This window comes from Topomyia yanbarensis, chromosome 2 (genome assembly GCF_030247195.1).
Source record: "Topomyia yanbarensis strain Yona2022 chromosome 2, ASM3024719v1, whole genome shotgun sequence".
NCBI classification, from domain to species: Eukaryota; Metazoa; Arthropoda; class Insecta; order Diptera; family Culicidae; genus Topomyia; species Topomyia yanbarensis.
In genome coordinates, this window is record NC_080671.1 from 431,909,177 (window position 1) to 431,925,351 (window position 16,175).

Genomic DNA, 16,175 nt, shown 5'->3' on the forward strand with positions numbered 1-16,175 from the left:
TTTTTTTCAATAAAACTTTTTATTGCAAGCTTCAGAGACTACATTGAACAGAATCCGAGTGATATTGCTTATACACAGCAGAAGCGATTTATCAATTACAGTAAAGTCAGAATAACTTATTTTAAAGATTTTCTCTCATATATAATCTAATACATTTCGATATTCCGAACCCCTGACCCTGGCTACGCCACTGGTATAGTCAGTACAATCTATCAGAAATGTTCACCTTCGCTTCAAAAACTTAAAAAAAATTTCGACGGCTTTTGCTGTATTCTCCAAAAATTACTAAACTTGTGCATTTTATGACGGGCATGGTGGCCTTACCTCTTAAGACATACGTTCATCACTAATTAGTTTGTATTTATGTTTTTCTCTATTACTGTTCTTCAGCCAAATGGAATGGGTTTAATATTCTAGTATTGTTTGTGACACTAAAACATGGATTTGAACCGCCCAGCGCATTAAAAATTCTTCTAATAAATTCTGGTTAGTTCGACTGGTCTGTCTATGAGAATACCACCTCTATCAGTTGACATACATGTGTTTTGAAAGCTCGCAGTTTTCAGTAACAATTTGATCACTCGCACTTTGTTAGTGCGGAGTCTGGGGTAGTAAGAAGTGCGCAATATAACCAACAAATATCACAAGAAATGCGCCTAAATGTAGGCCACAGCTGCCGAACAGCATGAACATTATGCCGAACAGTACGCACCTTCTTTTCGTCGAGAAAATCATTCCACATATTACGTCGTTTCCGACTAACATGCTGAAACGATGGATTGAACAGGCTCTACGATCTCTTACTCATTGTTTGAACTATTGCAGCTTTAACGTTTTCATCTGGTCACAGGTGTATTGTACGAAAAGAAATAGATTAATTACACCCGCGTTTAAATGAATGTAACGTCAACTACACCGGTGTAGGGCTATGTCAAAAACGAAAAAGCCATTAATTTTTCTGTGTATATTATTTTTGCAGCTGCGTGCGCTCACATGATCCACACACCGCAGCATGCGGTGCTTCTACATGAATCGCACAACATAGACCACGCGCCGCCACAGCCGCATACTCTTGGCTCTCACGTGCGGTGCATTCTCTTTCGGTCTCATAAAAGTGACTTGCGTTACGGCGCACTACAAGCAGCGAACCTGTGTCGGCTCAGCAGCTCAACCATAACCACGGAACGGCAGTCTACGGTGAGCTTTCGACTTAGTTGGACGTGGAGTATACTTTCTGTCAAACGATTTCGTGTGGAACGGTCATTCGATACGACCTGTCAGGTGTGTGTCATCTCGTAAAGGTTAAACGACTAATTTAAATAGATATTTCAGAGCAAACAGGCGTGCTCGTGGCGTGGGGTTGTACCAAATTTCTGCACCTCATCCAATAGGCTGAAAAATTTATATATTTTCACACGTTTTTTTGTTTGTTTTTGGGCAGAGAAAGTAGCCAACGTTATCATAGTGTTGTGAAATTTGTTTACTTTTCGGTGCGGTGACAGCTGCCGAAGTAGTCGTACCCCCTCCGCTCGGAAAGGCCGCCTGCCTGTGCACTAGCCATTCATTGCGTTGCGGTTGTAATGCTCGCATTGCCCGCACGTCCGCATCTCTCCCGCGGCTCAGTCCAGGCGGACGCATAGAAGCGGTGGGTATCCGCATAAAAAAGCAGGCCGCGATCGCGTAATCTGTGACGTGTTCGGTTAGTCGTGTGAGCGCAAACAAGTTGACTGCTGAAAGTGCAAGTGGTATGCCTTGAAAAATATTTCATATACATACCTTGATAGCGTTTCTGCCCATGCCTGCCGTGGTGTGTTGGTGTAGTGTTCCGGTGCTGTGTTTGTGTGTGGAGGGGTGTACTGAGAAATTGAATGGTTTGTTGGAGAGAGAGAAGTTGAGCCATGACGATGTGATTTGAGCAACTAGTGCGATAATATGGACTACCTTTCAAAAAAATGTTTATTTTTGGCTTTTATTGTGAGTTATTTTTTTTATTTGTTTTGATTTTGAAAAAGGTTCGCAGCTTTAACTTGGAACGAGCTCTCTCTGTTTGGGAATTTGCATTGGTAGTAGCTGAACTATCGATGTCTGATGTTTGAATGGTAAGTCACTTATATTTATATTACTTTCTATTTAAAATAATTATCATAAACTTATGTCGTTTTTGTTTGAAGCGAAACCGAGTCGGGTCAAGTAAAAACGCCATTAAACACTCACAATTTTTTTTGGGGATCTGTCCTCGGTATACTAGCGCATTTGACAGTGGCGCCATTATCGCATATGCGATGACTGTCCCAACTAAAATATATATTTAAATTAACCGAAGTATTCTAGTGTTATGTATGTCGTTTAAATGTATTCTCATCAAAAGTGTCAAAACTATTTTTTATTCAGCACCGGTATTTCGGTACCAAAAACAGGTTGGTACTCCCAATACCCAATATATCGACTCCAGAAATATTAAGATAATTTTAAAATATAATCATGGTGCTTAGATAAACCACCACTCAACAACCGCTAGTCACTGGTTAACGACGTGGGGCCATCTGGAGTCTGCTCAAGGAATGTGACACCAATCAGAAGGCAAGCGAATAGGTTAGACTATAAACACTTGATGCATAGAGATAAAAACAATAAAACTTGTACCACTACACCTCCCCACACCGAACCAACCAATGTTCGTTTGACTGAATAATATAATTCTTCGCAAGTCCGTGTAGTGAAGTGTCTGTAGGTTAACTGATCCCCTTTTCAACTTATTAGTCAGGTGACACTCTCATCACTCGGCAATCAATCAAAGGATTGCGCTTGAGTAGATGTCAATAGCTTTGCTGCGTTCTTAAGAAGCAGTGTAATAAAAACTGACGTGAAGTTCCGTGCTCCATTGGTTGCTTTGATCATTCCTGACCTTGAGACAAGTCTATCTTGATACTTTTAGCTTGTTTATGTCCACCGATCTTACATAAATTTGCCACCTGATTCGGTCCAGCTTTTTTTTCTTCTTTCAAATTTACTACTTCAACGAACTTCCGCGGTGATGCGATGCCGCGCTCGCCCAAAGCCGGTTCGTTTCGATCGGCCAAAGACTGAATTGGAATATAACCAGCAGCGCGTGCGTTTCTACCGACGTACCACGTGACGACCCCGATCGCGCGTTCACAGGTAAACTTCCCCGACAGAGTACCATAGCAGCATAGCAGGCCGAGGCCGCATCTTGCGGCGGGCGCGCAGTCTGTTGGCAAAAAAAAACATTACACCAGGTCGGTATAAAACAATAAGAAAAGGTGGGAAACAGAAAATAAGCAGACTATGTGGTAATACTTATACCATCGAGCGCGGATGATGATGATGATGGTGCTATAAACCAGTTGCATGTACTATTACTAAATGCACCGGAGTTGGTACCTGTAAACAGTTGTTTTGATGCAAGTGAACGGAAAGTGGAGTGGAAACGGAGAAATGAATGGCGGAGCGAAGCTGACGCTCGGCCGATTACTAATGTGGCGGACTGGCGGTAGAGCCTCACGGCAGTAGCATAGATAAAAACACTTTCGATTTCGATTGCAGCGTGTATTCGTGCCTACATTCAGGGCATCGTCGAGAGGAAGCGGAGCCAATGTCACATGCATGCGGACATAAACAAAGTATCTTATAAGATGATTGTGATTTCGTTTGTTTTAGAACGGATGATGTAACGACGCTGAATCCCTCTGGATAAAGGCTCGACACGTTAATCTTTTGTTTACCATTTATCTGTCAGTGTCATTCCAATCGAGCACGAGACCTGTCAATGTCATTCCAATCGAGCAGAAGACTTGTCAAATGTTGCAATCCGAGGAATGAATTTTGGAAAGTATCGTGATAGTGAGTTTAAATATTTTGAATAAATTCCTGAATCGAATCTCTTTTATCACAGAGAACAGACATCCATGATCGAACAAAAATATTTAAAAAGCGTGCGTAAAAATTTGAATTAATATACGATAAACACTAGCGCCGCTACACCAACCTATCCCAACTATCCATCAAATCCATTCCGGAACCGGTTCGAAATCCTGAATGGATTCAGTATGGAATCTTGCCCAAAGAAAACAACCGATTCCGACTTTATCGGTTGATGCATTTGAGCTCGAATTCATGCTGGAAGTCCGAACCGGTTCCGGACTAGTTTGACTGGGTAGAGGAATAACCGCTGTCAATTCTGTCGAATTCAGCCACAAAAAAACATGACGACAGTAGCGCACCTGGTTTGGATATTCCAACTATCTTCGTAACCGTTAAAGATTTTATACAAGTTGAATGCTGAGAATGAACGTCTGTTCTCTGTGCTTTCATCATTACGGTGTCTTCTAAAAGATACTTCAACCATTGCAGCTATCCGTAATGTTTTAATTTTCTGGTGAACCACAGAACTGGACCCATTCCGCACGAATATCGTAGTTTATCGGGAAGCGAATAAAAAATATTTTTGAAACCGACGGTAGTTTTATTGGTACAAAACTTCACACAGCACTTCATGGTGAAAAAATTATCGACGTTGCAACTCTGCGATAACTGTAGTATACGAGTGAACTGAAGTTACCCTCTAAGAACGGTTGGTTTCAAAACCGTCCAATGAAGGACGTTCGTTGGACCAATTTGGACGACGTCCAAATTACCGTTCAACAAACGTCCATCGTTGGACCCGTGTTGAACAATTTTGAAACAATTATTTGGACGTCTCAGTGGGTAACGCTAGTTTGCAGAAAATGGTGCCAAACCATTTTATTTAGTTGAAATAAGATAGTGAGTCTTTATTCAGTAATTTAGCGTCTTTAGGACGACGGATTTTGATAGATTTTATGTTTATTTTTGAAAAAAATATCTCTTTTGAACCTCGGCATGATACTGTAACTTGGTCTGGGAGCTTTTCCATTAAAGCAGTGATTCTATCATAAAGGGTGTCCAGCATAAAATTGCATCACGGAAAAAACGCTGTAGAAAATAACCCATTAGGAATTTTCTCTTGAAAATTTGGGTAGAAGTAGTTTAGAGTGTATTTTTTACACTGTATTTTTATCGCTGTCAGTTTTTCAAAAATTGGAAAAATGGCGTCACCCGAAAAGTAACTTTGCGAATTGATTTTGAGCAATCACCTGAAAAATTCTCAATTCTCTCATCGGGACATCAGAAAACAACTCGGAATCTTGCAGTCAATGGAGAGTCGTTTTATTAATCGTTACTATTCCTAACTCTGAGCATAGGACGGAAGGCTCCAAGTCTTTGATTCAGCACAGGACCGGAAGGGACTGCACACTAGGGTGTCCCAAAATGACATCATGTTAAAAAAAAGTCATCAAGCTCACTTCTTAAATGAAAGGTTAGGGTATCAGGACCACTTTTTTCTTCGGAGTGAGTTTGCTAAAACGCTTCCTACTAGTGGCGAATTTTGATTTTTTGAAAAATGGGCCGATTTTGGATAAAATTTCAAATTTATGCCTGTTGAAGTGATCCTGAACTGTCTTAGATTTTTTTTCAGCATTTTTTTCTTTTTCTGGAGATCCAAACGGAGAAGTTTGGTTAGTTAGTTTGTGCAAATTTTGAATTATAAGAGCGGCAGAGCCATTAAAACTTAGTAAAAAGTGAAATTTTTGGTGTTTTTCAGTATTTTTTCTTGAAAACTGGGTATCTACAAAATTTTAAAAGTACTGAAAACACTTTATATAGTTGAACCGAATTCAGGGGCGTAATTTTGCTGAAGAAAGTGTATAGCTACGGCTAATGGGGTATGAGTTATTTAAATTTTTGTTAGATAACCTTTGACATTTTTAGCAATTTATCAAAAATAATGCTGTTTCAAAAAGTAAATCAGTTCAAATGTGCTTTGACCACAGATTGTTTTTCGGAAAATAGAAGGAAAAAGATGAAAAATGACGTTTTCTGTACGTCTTTAGTATGTCAGGACGAGGTTTAATGAGCATCTGATGATTTTTTTTGTAACTTAAATTATAAAAATAATGACAACTTTGCTAATGACGCCAAGTCTCTAATCATTTTTTAAAGAGTTAATTCTCCATAATTACTTCTAGGAGGCATCTTAAACAAAACAATTGTGTCAGAAGATGCGCTGTATTCTGTTGTAAAACTTTTTCGAGGATATTTGCCCCAAATTTGACTATTTCGGAATTATGTGATCTAAACAGTAAATATCAGTTTTTCAATACTCACCACGCTCTTCTGCATTTTTCTCCACTTCAAAGTTCCTAACATGAAAATAAGACTTTATACACAAAATGTAAATACGCCAATCAATTCAGCCTTCCAATATATGCCGTAACTTGCCATTAACTCGACATATTTGTTTAATTTTAGTGATTTTCAAACCCACTAGGTGGCTATTAGTATACAAAATATTTTTTTAAAAAAATCGTCGAATGCTCATAGAAACCGATTCTGATGTACTAGAGACAAGCCAAAAACGCCATTTTTCATCATTTTCCATCTATTTACCGAAAAATAATATGTGGACTAAGCCCACTTAAGTTGTTTTATTTTGTAGAACAGTGTTATTTTTTTTATGAATATCGTAAAATGTCAAAAAGTTATTTAGCAAAAACTTAAATAAGTTATACCCCATTGGCCGTAGCTATACACTTTCTTCAGCAAAATTACGCCTCTGTATTCGGCTCAACTATATAAAGTATTTTCTGTACTTTTAAAATTTTGTAGATACCCAGTTTTCAAGAAAAAATACTGAAAAGCACCAAAAATTTCACTTTTTGCTAAGTTTTAATGGCTCTGCCGCTCTTATAATTCAAAATTTGTACAAACAAACTAACCAAGCTTCTCCGTTTGGATCTCCAGAAAAATAAAAAATGCTGAAAAAAATCTAAGGCAGTTTAGGACCACGTCAACAGGCATAAATTTGAAATTTTATCCAAAATCGGCCCATTTTTCAAAAAATCAAAATTCGCCACCAGTAGGAAGCATTTTAGCAAACTCACTACGAAGAAGAAAGTGGTTCTAATACCCTAACCTTTCATTTAAGAAGTGAGCCCGATGACTTTTTTAACATGATGTCATTTTGGGACACCCTACTGCACACGTACAAAGTGCAGAAGGTTTTAAATCGTGACAAACGGCAAAATACGATAGGAAAGTTACGGACCCGGAAACTGCACGCTCAGATGATGAGGAAGCCTCACTGTCTCATCATGGATGATGAGACTTACGTCAAGGCGGACTTCCGGCAGCTTACGGGGCTACTGTTCTTCACCGCACAGTACAAGTTTGATGTTCCGGAGGAAGTAAGGTAGCAGAAATTTTCAAAGTTTGTCAGTAAATTGTAAGTGTTAGTTAACACACTCGACCCAACTATTGCTTATTGCTTTGAAAGTTGGATTTTTGTTGCACTTCGCTATCACACTTTTTCACGGTTGCCAAATGAAATCATATGAAATCGACAAAAAATAACTTTTTCCATCAAATTTATTGTAAAAACCGGGATACTGGCAGCCATGCTAACCTTCCAGCTACTAAAAGTACGAAGAAGTTTGTTTTTGACACTTTACTATGTCAATAATTTGTCAGGTCGCAGGAGTTGCACTTTTGGTTCATCACACTTTCATACTGTGCAGTTCGATTTGGTGGGAACTGTGCAATAGCTCAATTAGATTTTCTCTCAGGGTCTCGAACAACCAGAAACTTAACCTTTTACAAAGTGAATTTCGCCAGAGACAACTACACAAGGAGTACTGACTCTGAATGGAATGAAACAGAATTTACATAACAGAACTTGTTTATTTCCCAATTCTGGAATATCGCACTGTAGGTTGATGCGTTGATCGGTGTGTCCTATTGATGAGTGGTGGGGAGGGAGAGGAAGGAATTGTAACTTATTACTTTGTGGATGTGATGATTCAACCGTCGTAAGAGGACGCTGTCCTGGTACAATGTGGTATATACAGGGGCGACATTATGGAACCATTTCGAATCGACTTTTTCATACAAGCTTGCATACTATAAACCTTTCGTTTCGAGATGCGCAATGCCACCCAAGGTGTGGCTAAGATGGAACCTTGGTATTCATAAGATGAATCGTACATAAATGATCTCAGAATACATCGACTCGCTTTCGTCATACCGTTAAACCAGGGGTTCTGCTACACCTATGTATACCACATTGGTTCAGCTAGAGTGTCCCTTAGAAATCTGCACGTTCCGTCGGTCAGCTATTTCCACCACTTGGGAGATTATGGGTTCATTACTTTTTATCGGAGTTAGTAAACTATCCTTTGTGAAACAAAAATACAAAAATTATAGCAAGAAAATTACACTAACGACAATATATAAACACGGAGCCAGATAAACAAATAGGAAATAATTTTAATACACTAATTCTTACATACTGTTGTAAAATGTATTTTGGCTGTACTTCGAATCTGTTTTGTGTATATTATAATCAACTTGAATGTTTTGATGTTTTAATGTAAATAGCTACAGTAAGTGTAGATTGATTCCTGTAATGTTCGGTTACATTTTTTCGCTCGATTGCGTATACACTCAAATGTATGTGTGTGAACTTTAAAGTAAAATTGGAAAAAATAACGAAAGATGTTGTAATTCTAGAATTTTGTAGCGCGCGATAATGCCTCACTAACCCCTTTATAGCTCAGGCGAGCAGGTTTCTGATTTGGAAAAAAAATGATGCCACTTTTTAACCGAATTTGGAGATGAGTAGGGCGTTAGACACAGAACTGAATACCCTCTCTAAATTTTCGATAAAATAAAGACGCTCAGGGCCGGCGGAAAGCGTGGGTAGTACTACCCATACCGAAAATAACCGAGTGGGTAATTACCCACTCGAAATTTTGAACCATTTCAAAAAATTTAGATGCGCAACGCATGTATCTCGCACTACACACATTTGAAAACATCGATGTACCACAATTCCATTTGCATAAACGAACGTGATTTAATGTGAATGTAATGTAAGCGTGTGCATTGCGAAAAGGGAAAAATCGTTACCAATGGACCCCTCACCCTATGCTTTCTACCCACTCGGGCGTAAAGTTTTTCGCCGCCCCTGAAGACGCTTTTTTAAAAGAATGTTGAGTAATTTTCATAACTTTCATGAAAAAATCGCAAAAAAAGGTTGTTTTTATATTGTTATCCCTAAACCGCATAGTGCTTTAAAAAAAGAACATAATATCACAGAGAACAGACGTCCATCTTCAGCATTCAATTGTGTAAAAATCCTCAATGGTTTCGAAGGTAGTTGGGATATCTAAATCAGGTGCGCTACTGTTGTCATGTTTGTTGTGGTTGAGTTCGACTGAATTGACAGCGGTTATTCCTCTACCCAGTCAAAATAGTCCGCAGCCGCTTCGGACTTGCAGTATGAATTCCAGCTCAAATGCATCAACCGATAGAGTCGGAATCGGTTGTTTTCTTTGAGCAAGATTCCACACTGAATCCATTCAGGATTTCGAACCGGTTCCGGAATGGATTTGACGGATAGTTGGGATAAGATGATGTGACGGCGCTAATGTTTATCGTATATTATTTCAAATGTTTACACACGTTTTTTAAATATTTTTGTTCGATCATGGATGTCTGTTCTCTGTGGATATGGCAAGCAGAACATCACGGCGAATCAAAGGAGCGCATGTTGTACACAAAAATGTCAACATTTCCCGAAAAATGGTTGGTTTGGTCGGCAATTTGCACATGTGAGCTAAAAAGTGAAATTTTCGACAACTGACACATCACCAATTTAACCACCTTGACCTCTATTTTTTCCTGGGATAACTGGCAAAAGTTCTAATTCATATAGCTAAAACCATTTTCAAGTAGTGTTAAACGAGGAGTCGATCATTATTGTGGCACAGTTTCTCCTTAGAGCGTATTGTTTATATCCGCCAAGTTTTGTAGTTGTCTGTGAGACTTCGCTCGAGATGTCAGCAAACCTTTCGTGAAAGGATTTTATCAGTCATATACAAAATCCTGGTTTATCGCATTGCGCTGGGGGAAAACTGATGTAGCCCACAAGTCAGGAGCTGAACAATACCCGGGAAGAATGCTTAAAAAACTGACCGAGTACTGATAACTCATTTCAAGCGGCATTTGAAAATTTAGACGCTGGACTTGACCAAAAAACTTGATGTTTGCAAAGTATCGTAGGGCTAAGAAACGATTCTCATTGAAAACGTCAAATTTCCAAACACGGACGAACAGTTTTGTCATAGCTCGCACCCGAAAACTCTACACGACGCTACTAGCGAAATAGCGGCGCTGCAACATTGATGGTGAAGCTTACATCAAAGCGGATGTCAAGCAGTAGCCAGGACAAAAATATTTCACGAGTAAGAACAAGTTTGCTGTGGATGACCCTTTCAAACTGAAGAACCTGCGGAAGACCAAAATAGAGGCGAATAAGAAATAATGATGAAGTGGACAAAAGCTGAACAAAATGTGCCGGAATTGACTTTACAGGCTCCACCTGTCCGCATGGTTGGGTATTCCTGTTTTTTTTTCCTTTGGACTTAAAAGAATATGTCGAGTAACCCGCATGCATTCGACAGATTACAAACGAAAGGAACGACACCTCTCAGTATTTCGACATGATTCTTGAAATCAGCCTATTGCAAGTAAGCGGTGATCGTGTAGTCGTATGGCGTGCAGCAAGCTGTTAAGCACAATAAAAATTTCAACGTTAGTTATTGTTTATTGCTTTGAAAGTTGGATTTGATGCTCTTCGCTAAAGGGCGAACACGAAATTATTGCGACAACGAAAATGTCATGCCAATTTTCTTATAATTTTTAAAATCAAACCAAATTGACAGAATTGGCCTCATACCACTCCAGGACACTTTAAGAATAGTGGCATGATGCTAAATCTGGCCGAAATAGCGGATCTTCGTCGTGCTGCTGCAAGAACGGCAAAAGGCGCTTCTCGAGGCACTTAGATTTGTATATCTCGCAATTTACTATGCCCTTTGTCACGAAAGGCTCACTCCTCAGTCCGCAAGAGCAGATGGCCTGCCAAATGAGATATTTAGAGGCGAACTTTGACATTTTCTTCTTCTTAAATTTGTCGTCCACATAGAACTTGTTCTTGCCGGTGAAAAACTCCAACCCCGGAATTTGCTTAAAATCGGCTTTTATATACGTTTCGTCGTCCATCACACAGCCATATTTTGTCAGCGTCTTCTCGCAGAGCTTCCGTGCCCGAGTTTTAGCCGTCGATTGTTGCCGCTCATCGCGGTTTGGGAAGTTCTGTACCTTGTATGTATGTAGTCCAGCTCTCTTCTTTGCATTCTGGACGTAGCTCTGCGACATGCCGATCTTTTAGCCAAATCACGGCTTGAGACGTTGGGATTTGCTTTAATCATCCGCTTCACCTTTCCTTCCGTCTTTTTGTTCTCCGGTCCCGGTTTTTTTCCAGCTCCTTTGCCGTGGTCCAACGGTCCAACGCTCCTGGAACCGCTTCAACACTCTGGAGACGGTTGAATGCTGAATGTTCAACATTTTTCCCAACTGCCGGTGCGACAGGTCAGGAAATTCCAGGTGTTTGGAAAGAATTTGTTCTCTCGACTCGCGTTGGTTCACCTCCATTTTCGTTGAATCGAAAAACATGACTTCGAGTTTGACAGCATGTAAACAATACACATCAATGAGAAAGTGTGCAAAATTTGGTTGACTTTTACCCAATGGTAAAAAAGTTATGCCCTGTTGAATGTGTCGCAATAATTTCGTGTTCGCCCTTTATCATACTTTTTTCACGGTTGTCCAATAAAATGATATGAAATCGACAAAAAATTACTTTTTCGATCAAATATATTATAAAAACCAGGATACTGGCCGCCATGCTAACCTACCAGCTACTAAAGGTAAGAAGAAGTTTGTTTTTGACACTTTTCAATGTCAATAATCTGTCAGGTCAAAGGAGTTGCACTTTTGATCACACTTTCATCACAGACTAACAGACATAACAATATAAGGGAATTCCCTCAAAAAACATCGATCTGACAATTTTCCCAGAACACTAGCTCCACCTTTTATTCACGGTCCCAAACACTCATTTACTGGTGGTTACCTCTCAGGTTTGGGAGCAATTTTTCACTAGTGGTCTATCCCCCATATGCTTCTTCATGTGACAGTGGCGCTATAATTTCAAATGTGGCCACAGTCCCAACTATAAATATATTTAAAATGAACGTTAAAGCGTGCGCAGCTTGGTTTTTAAGTGTTATCTCTGTTAGTTTGTGTTTCCATACTGTGCAGTTCGATTTGGTGGGAACTGTGCAATAATATAATGAATGTTATGCCCAAGTAACCATAAGCATTAAACCATTGCACTATATTGGCTATACATTTGTACTAATGTTGCATTGAAAAACTGTTACAGGATTAACAATGCAATGAAGCTCTATATTAGCATCAATAATGCATAACTGCACATCCGGCATATAGCATTATCGCTTGCCCTATATGCGTATATAAAGCTGATATAACGCGTACATGCTTCAAGGATCTTTAAAGCATGTAAGCTTTACAAGTGCATTTAGTGCCATTATAGAGCAAATGAAAAGCCGATATAATGCTATTGTAATTCAGTGGGTTTATTTGTTATGCAACTCTTCTTGTAGATTATATTCGGCATATTTCATTTCAATCGAACATATGCAATATAGTCCAGGGAGCAAACGCAGCGCACTTACCGTGAAGGACGAGGCAAGGTACCGCAGTTCGAGACTTACTAAAGGTAATTTTCTTAAAACATTTAATATCATGTGAGAACGAAAACCCATTAAGGATCTTCATCGCAATGCATTAGAAGAGAGTCAATTACGATTTTAAACAGAACATTTTGTTTTAAATGTTTTTCCTTTTTGCTTATCATACCGAAAGGAAACATAAGGAATGATTTTAAAATCATGGCGGACAATGACAGCCAACTGAAGCTTTTTAATAGCATTAGTAATGCCAATACTAGGTTTTCAAATTTGACATTTGCACGCTGGTGCTATATAATAGCATTAGTACTGCAGAAACGAGCTGTCAATCTCTGCACAGTAATAGCACTATATTTCGCCTTTTCTGGCATAATACCAGCATTATATAAGTATTTAGGGCTTCACGGCTCTTAAAGACAGCTTTATATGTAGATCTAAAGCAGATATTAGGCTATGTTATAATGTTTGTTGGTTACTTGGGTGTACAGGATTTCGTATTTGACGGAACTGCATTGCCTATCCCGAGATAAACTAGCGTTTCGTCGATTTGTTGCTATATGTGACACAAATGGGTGCAAACGATACAAAAATAAACGTCTAACCGTTTTTTCGCTTGCACTAATGCAAAATGAACATGCTCGCAATTCGGCGCACAGCTTGGTGGCGCATGGCTGAAATATCTTGAAGTGGATTTTAGAAAAGATTCGCAATATAAAGGTGACTTCCGTAAGCTTAAGTTTTCACTCTAGCGAAGAACCGCAACTCTAACACTGTTTTTGTCTCTGGTAATCTGACCAAAAATCGTCTATCTCTGGAACAATGTTGTGTTAAGCAACGGCGGATCCAAGGGGAGGGTCCTGTGGGTCCGGATCCACTCCGAAATTTTTCAACTTGTTGAAAATTTTTAAATTAGTTTCAATTTTATATCAGTTTCAAACATAAAATGATTTCACTCCAAATTTGACCACCCAAACTGATTTTCATTAAATGGGATTTTGACGCATAACGTATTGTACAATGTTCATCCAAAAATAAAAAATTTGGATCCGCTCCTCCTGGTAAGTTTCTATCATTTGTTTGCAGACTTGTTTTGGGGTGCTCGTGCTTATTTGACATTTTTACGAATTACAATTGGGTCATTAAATGAGATAAAAAAAATCTTTTTTATTACATACATCGATAAAGCTGATTTTCATGATTACAAAAATGTTTTTTCCGACTCAGGAAACTTGAAAATAAAATTTAAATTCAAAATAAAGAAATATGTTGACAGTCTTGATTTGACACTATCAGAAGCATTTGACATATCGAATTTCACGACAAATGATGCCCTGTCAGAAAAAATGAATACATATTTTCCCGGTCCAATGCATATAGTTTTTTTTTCATTTTGGGTGTTGTCTTGATAGGCCAGATGTAAACAATCGCAGTTTTCCTATGTATGGTTACCAAGTTTACATAGGATTTATTTTAAAAAACAAAAAAAAATCGTTTTTTTAAATAATGTTATATTATGTATATTGGACCTAAAATTTATCGAATGGAACGGAAAACTATCAATTGAAGAAGCGAATTTTTTGGAAAAGAAGATGCTTACACTAAAAATTAATTAATCAACAGAGAAACAACATGCAATGCCAATAGCAAACTCAATCAGCACACAATGAAACAAGTTTTTATTTGTTTCAGTGAAAAAAATTGTATGCAGAAATGCGTCGACACCCCTGAAATGACAATTTATTCTATGTCCATCGCACTCTACCCTTAAAATATAAAACTGTATATGTAATCTGAGCTGAGCAAATTGATCTTCATAATTTTCGTGTGCTAAAACCACCTATAATGTCATGTGTGGCTTTTATATACAACCCCATAGCATACTTCATATCTGGCAAAAAAAAACTATGTCAATAGTGTACCACTATTTGTGTACCATGTAACAATACGGCCGTCCACTTTTCGATGAAAGCCAATAGAAAAAGGAAAATAGCAAACCGTTTTTTTTTCAACCAGCTGACGATATAAACATTTGCTCGCAAAATACTTGTGCAGCGCATACGTATTATGCAACATGCAGTGATCTGTCCGCCATGCGATTTATAGGATAAGCATGGGATAAAAAAAAGTTGAAAAGAAATGGCTTTAATGCAACAACACGTATTATGAAGTTGGTAAGCATCTCCGTAAATGCCTAGCTAATGGTTGTTTTTTCAGTATTTTAGCCAGACATACTAACAGTTTCCGTCACAGACGAACCAGACTTGCTAGATCATGAGTACTAATGAATCAATTGGAAAATTCATATTGATTCGCTGAGCTGCCGTTAGGTGTTTTTGATGACACTCGACATGTTTACCATAGACAAGAAGACTTCCATGATCACAAAATTTGTCGGCCCTTAAAAATGCTTATTATGGTAAACGCTGGAGAAGGATGTCTGTTCTCTGTGACTTTTACGGTGGGCGGCTCGTGCTAAATTATTTCCCCTTGTCGATGCATGATGAATGGTTGATTATGATGGTAAGCGCCAGCACGCCAAACGAGACTATGGGTAAAGAGCAAAGAGGCCACTCGCCGCAGATTTCCATGCAGTGGTATTTGACTGAGCGGGCTGTTACGTACTGTACGGCCGTCCTATGCTGCTGATGAGGACAATTCAGGCAACTCTTTACGTCTAATGGTGGTTGCTACTGCTTACACATTAATGTGTCCGCAATTACAGCGGGCATGGCTCGTCGGTTTGATTGGGCTCCAATTTGAAGATATTTTTAGCTTGATATTTTTAGCGAGCGGTTTGTCAGAAGACGCCCTGGATCTCAATTTGGAGGATGCCCCAGCGACACACTTCTGTCAATTAAGAGTGTAATCACAGATAATAGATTTGCTTGTTTGTAATAGTCATTATAAATTACTTTTAAATTATTCTCGAAAAAGCCAACCGTCAAAATTCTCTTTGAAAGGAAATTCGTGACAAACCGTTATAGGCCAAACACAGTTCACAGCATTTAATGAAAGAGAAAACTTTTCTCTTTTGTTTACAACCAACATCTGCGGTTGGAGAGTAACGGTTTGTCCAGAATTTCCGCTAAAAGTAAATTTTGACAGTTGGCTTTTACGCCGAAATTATCGCCGTTTGTCGAGAATTGTGCCTGAAAGCCGTTGAAACATGAAGGTAAAATTATATCGAATTGTTTATCTTATAAGCTGTCAAAAGTGATACCGTTTCAGGTGGCAAGTACAGTACTGCATTTCAAGAGGTTAAGCTTTTAAACACTTCTTGCGCTCGAAAAGTTCGTCTGTTCTCTGTGGTTTTCTGTTGCTATTAAACGGGTTTTGATTTCACAAACATAAAGCTGTACGTCCATTATTAATGTTGCCTAACACGATTTTAATAATTAATAAATCCATTACCCTCCTTTAGTGAAAAAATTTAAAATGATCGACACACCTCTGCTGTAACGC

The 16,175-nt window shown here is 38.7% G+C and overlaps 1 protein-coding gene across 2 annotated transcripts in view; it reads left to right on the forward strand.

Annotated features, from left to right (window-relative positions):
- The first annotated feature begins 1,197 nt into the window (after positions 1 to 1,197).
- Positions 1,198 to 16,175, forward strand: part of LOC131685474 (uncharacterized) — a 151,487-nt gene continuing 136,509 nt past the window's right edge. Inside the window, exons 1-2 of one of the 2 annotated variants that reach the window (XM_058969203.1) lie at positions 1,198 to 1,281; positions 2,013 to 2,099. In XM_058969203.1, the coding sequence (XP_058825186.1) occupies positions 2,097 to 2,099 (3 nt within the window). In that variant the 5' untranslated portion in view covers positions 1,198 to 1,281; positions 2,013 to 2,096. The remainder of the gene's footprint in view (positions 1,282 to 2,012; positions 2,100 to 16,175) is intronic. The other variant, XM_058969205.1, reaches the window with a different exon arrangement.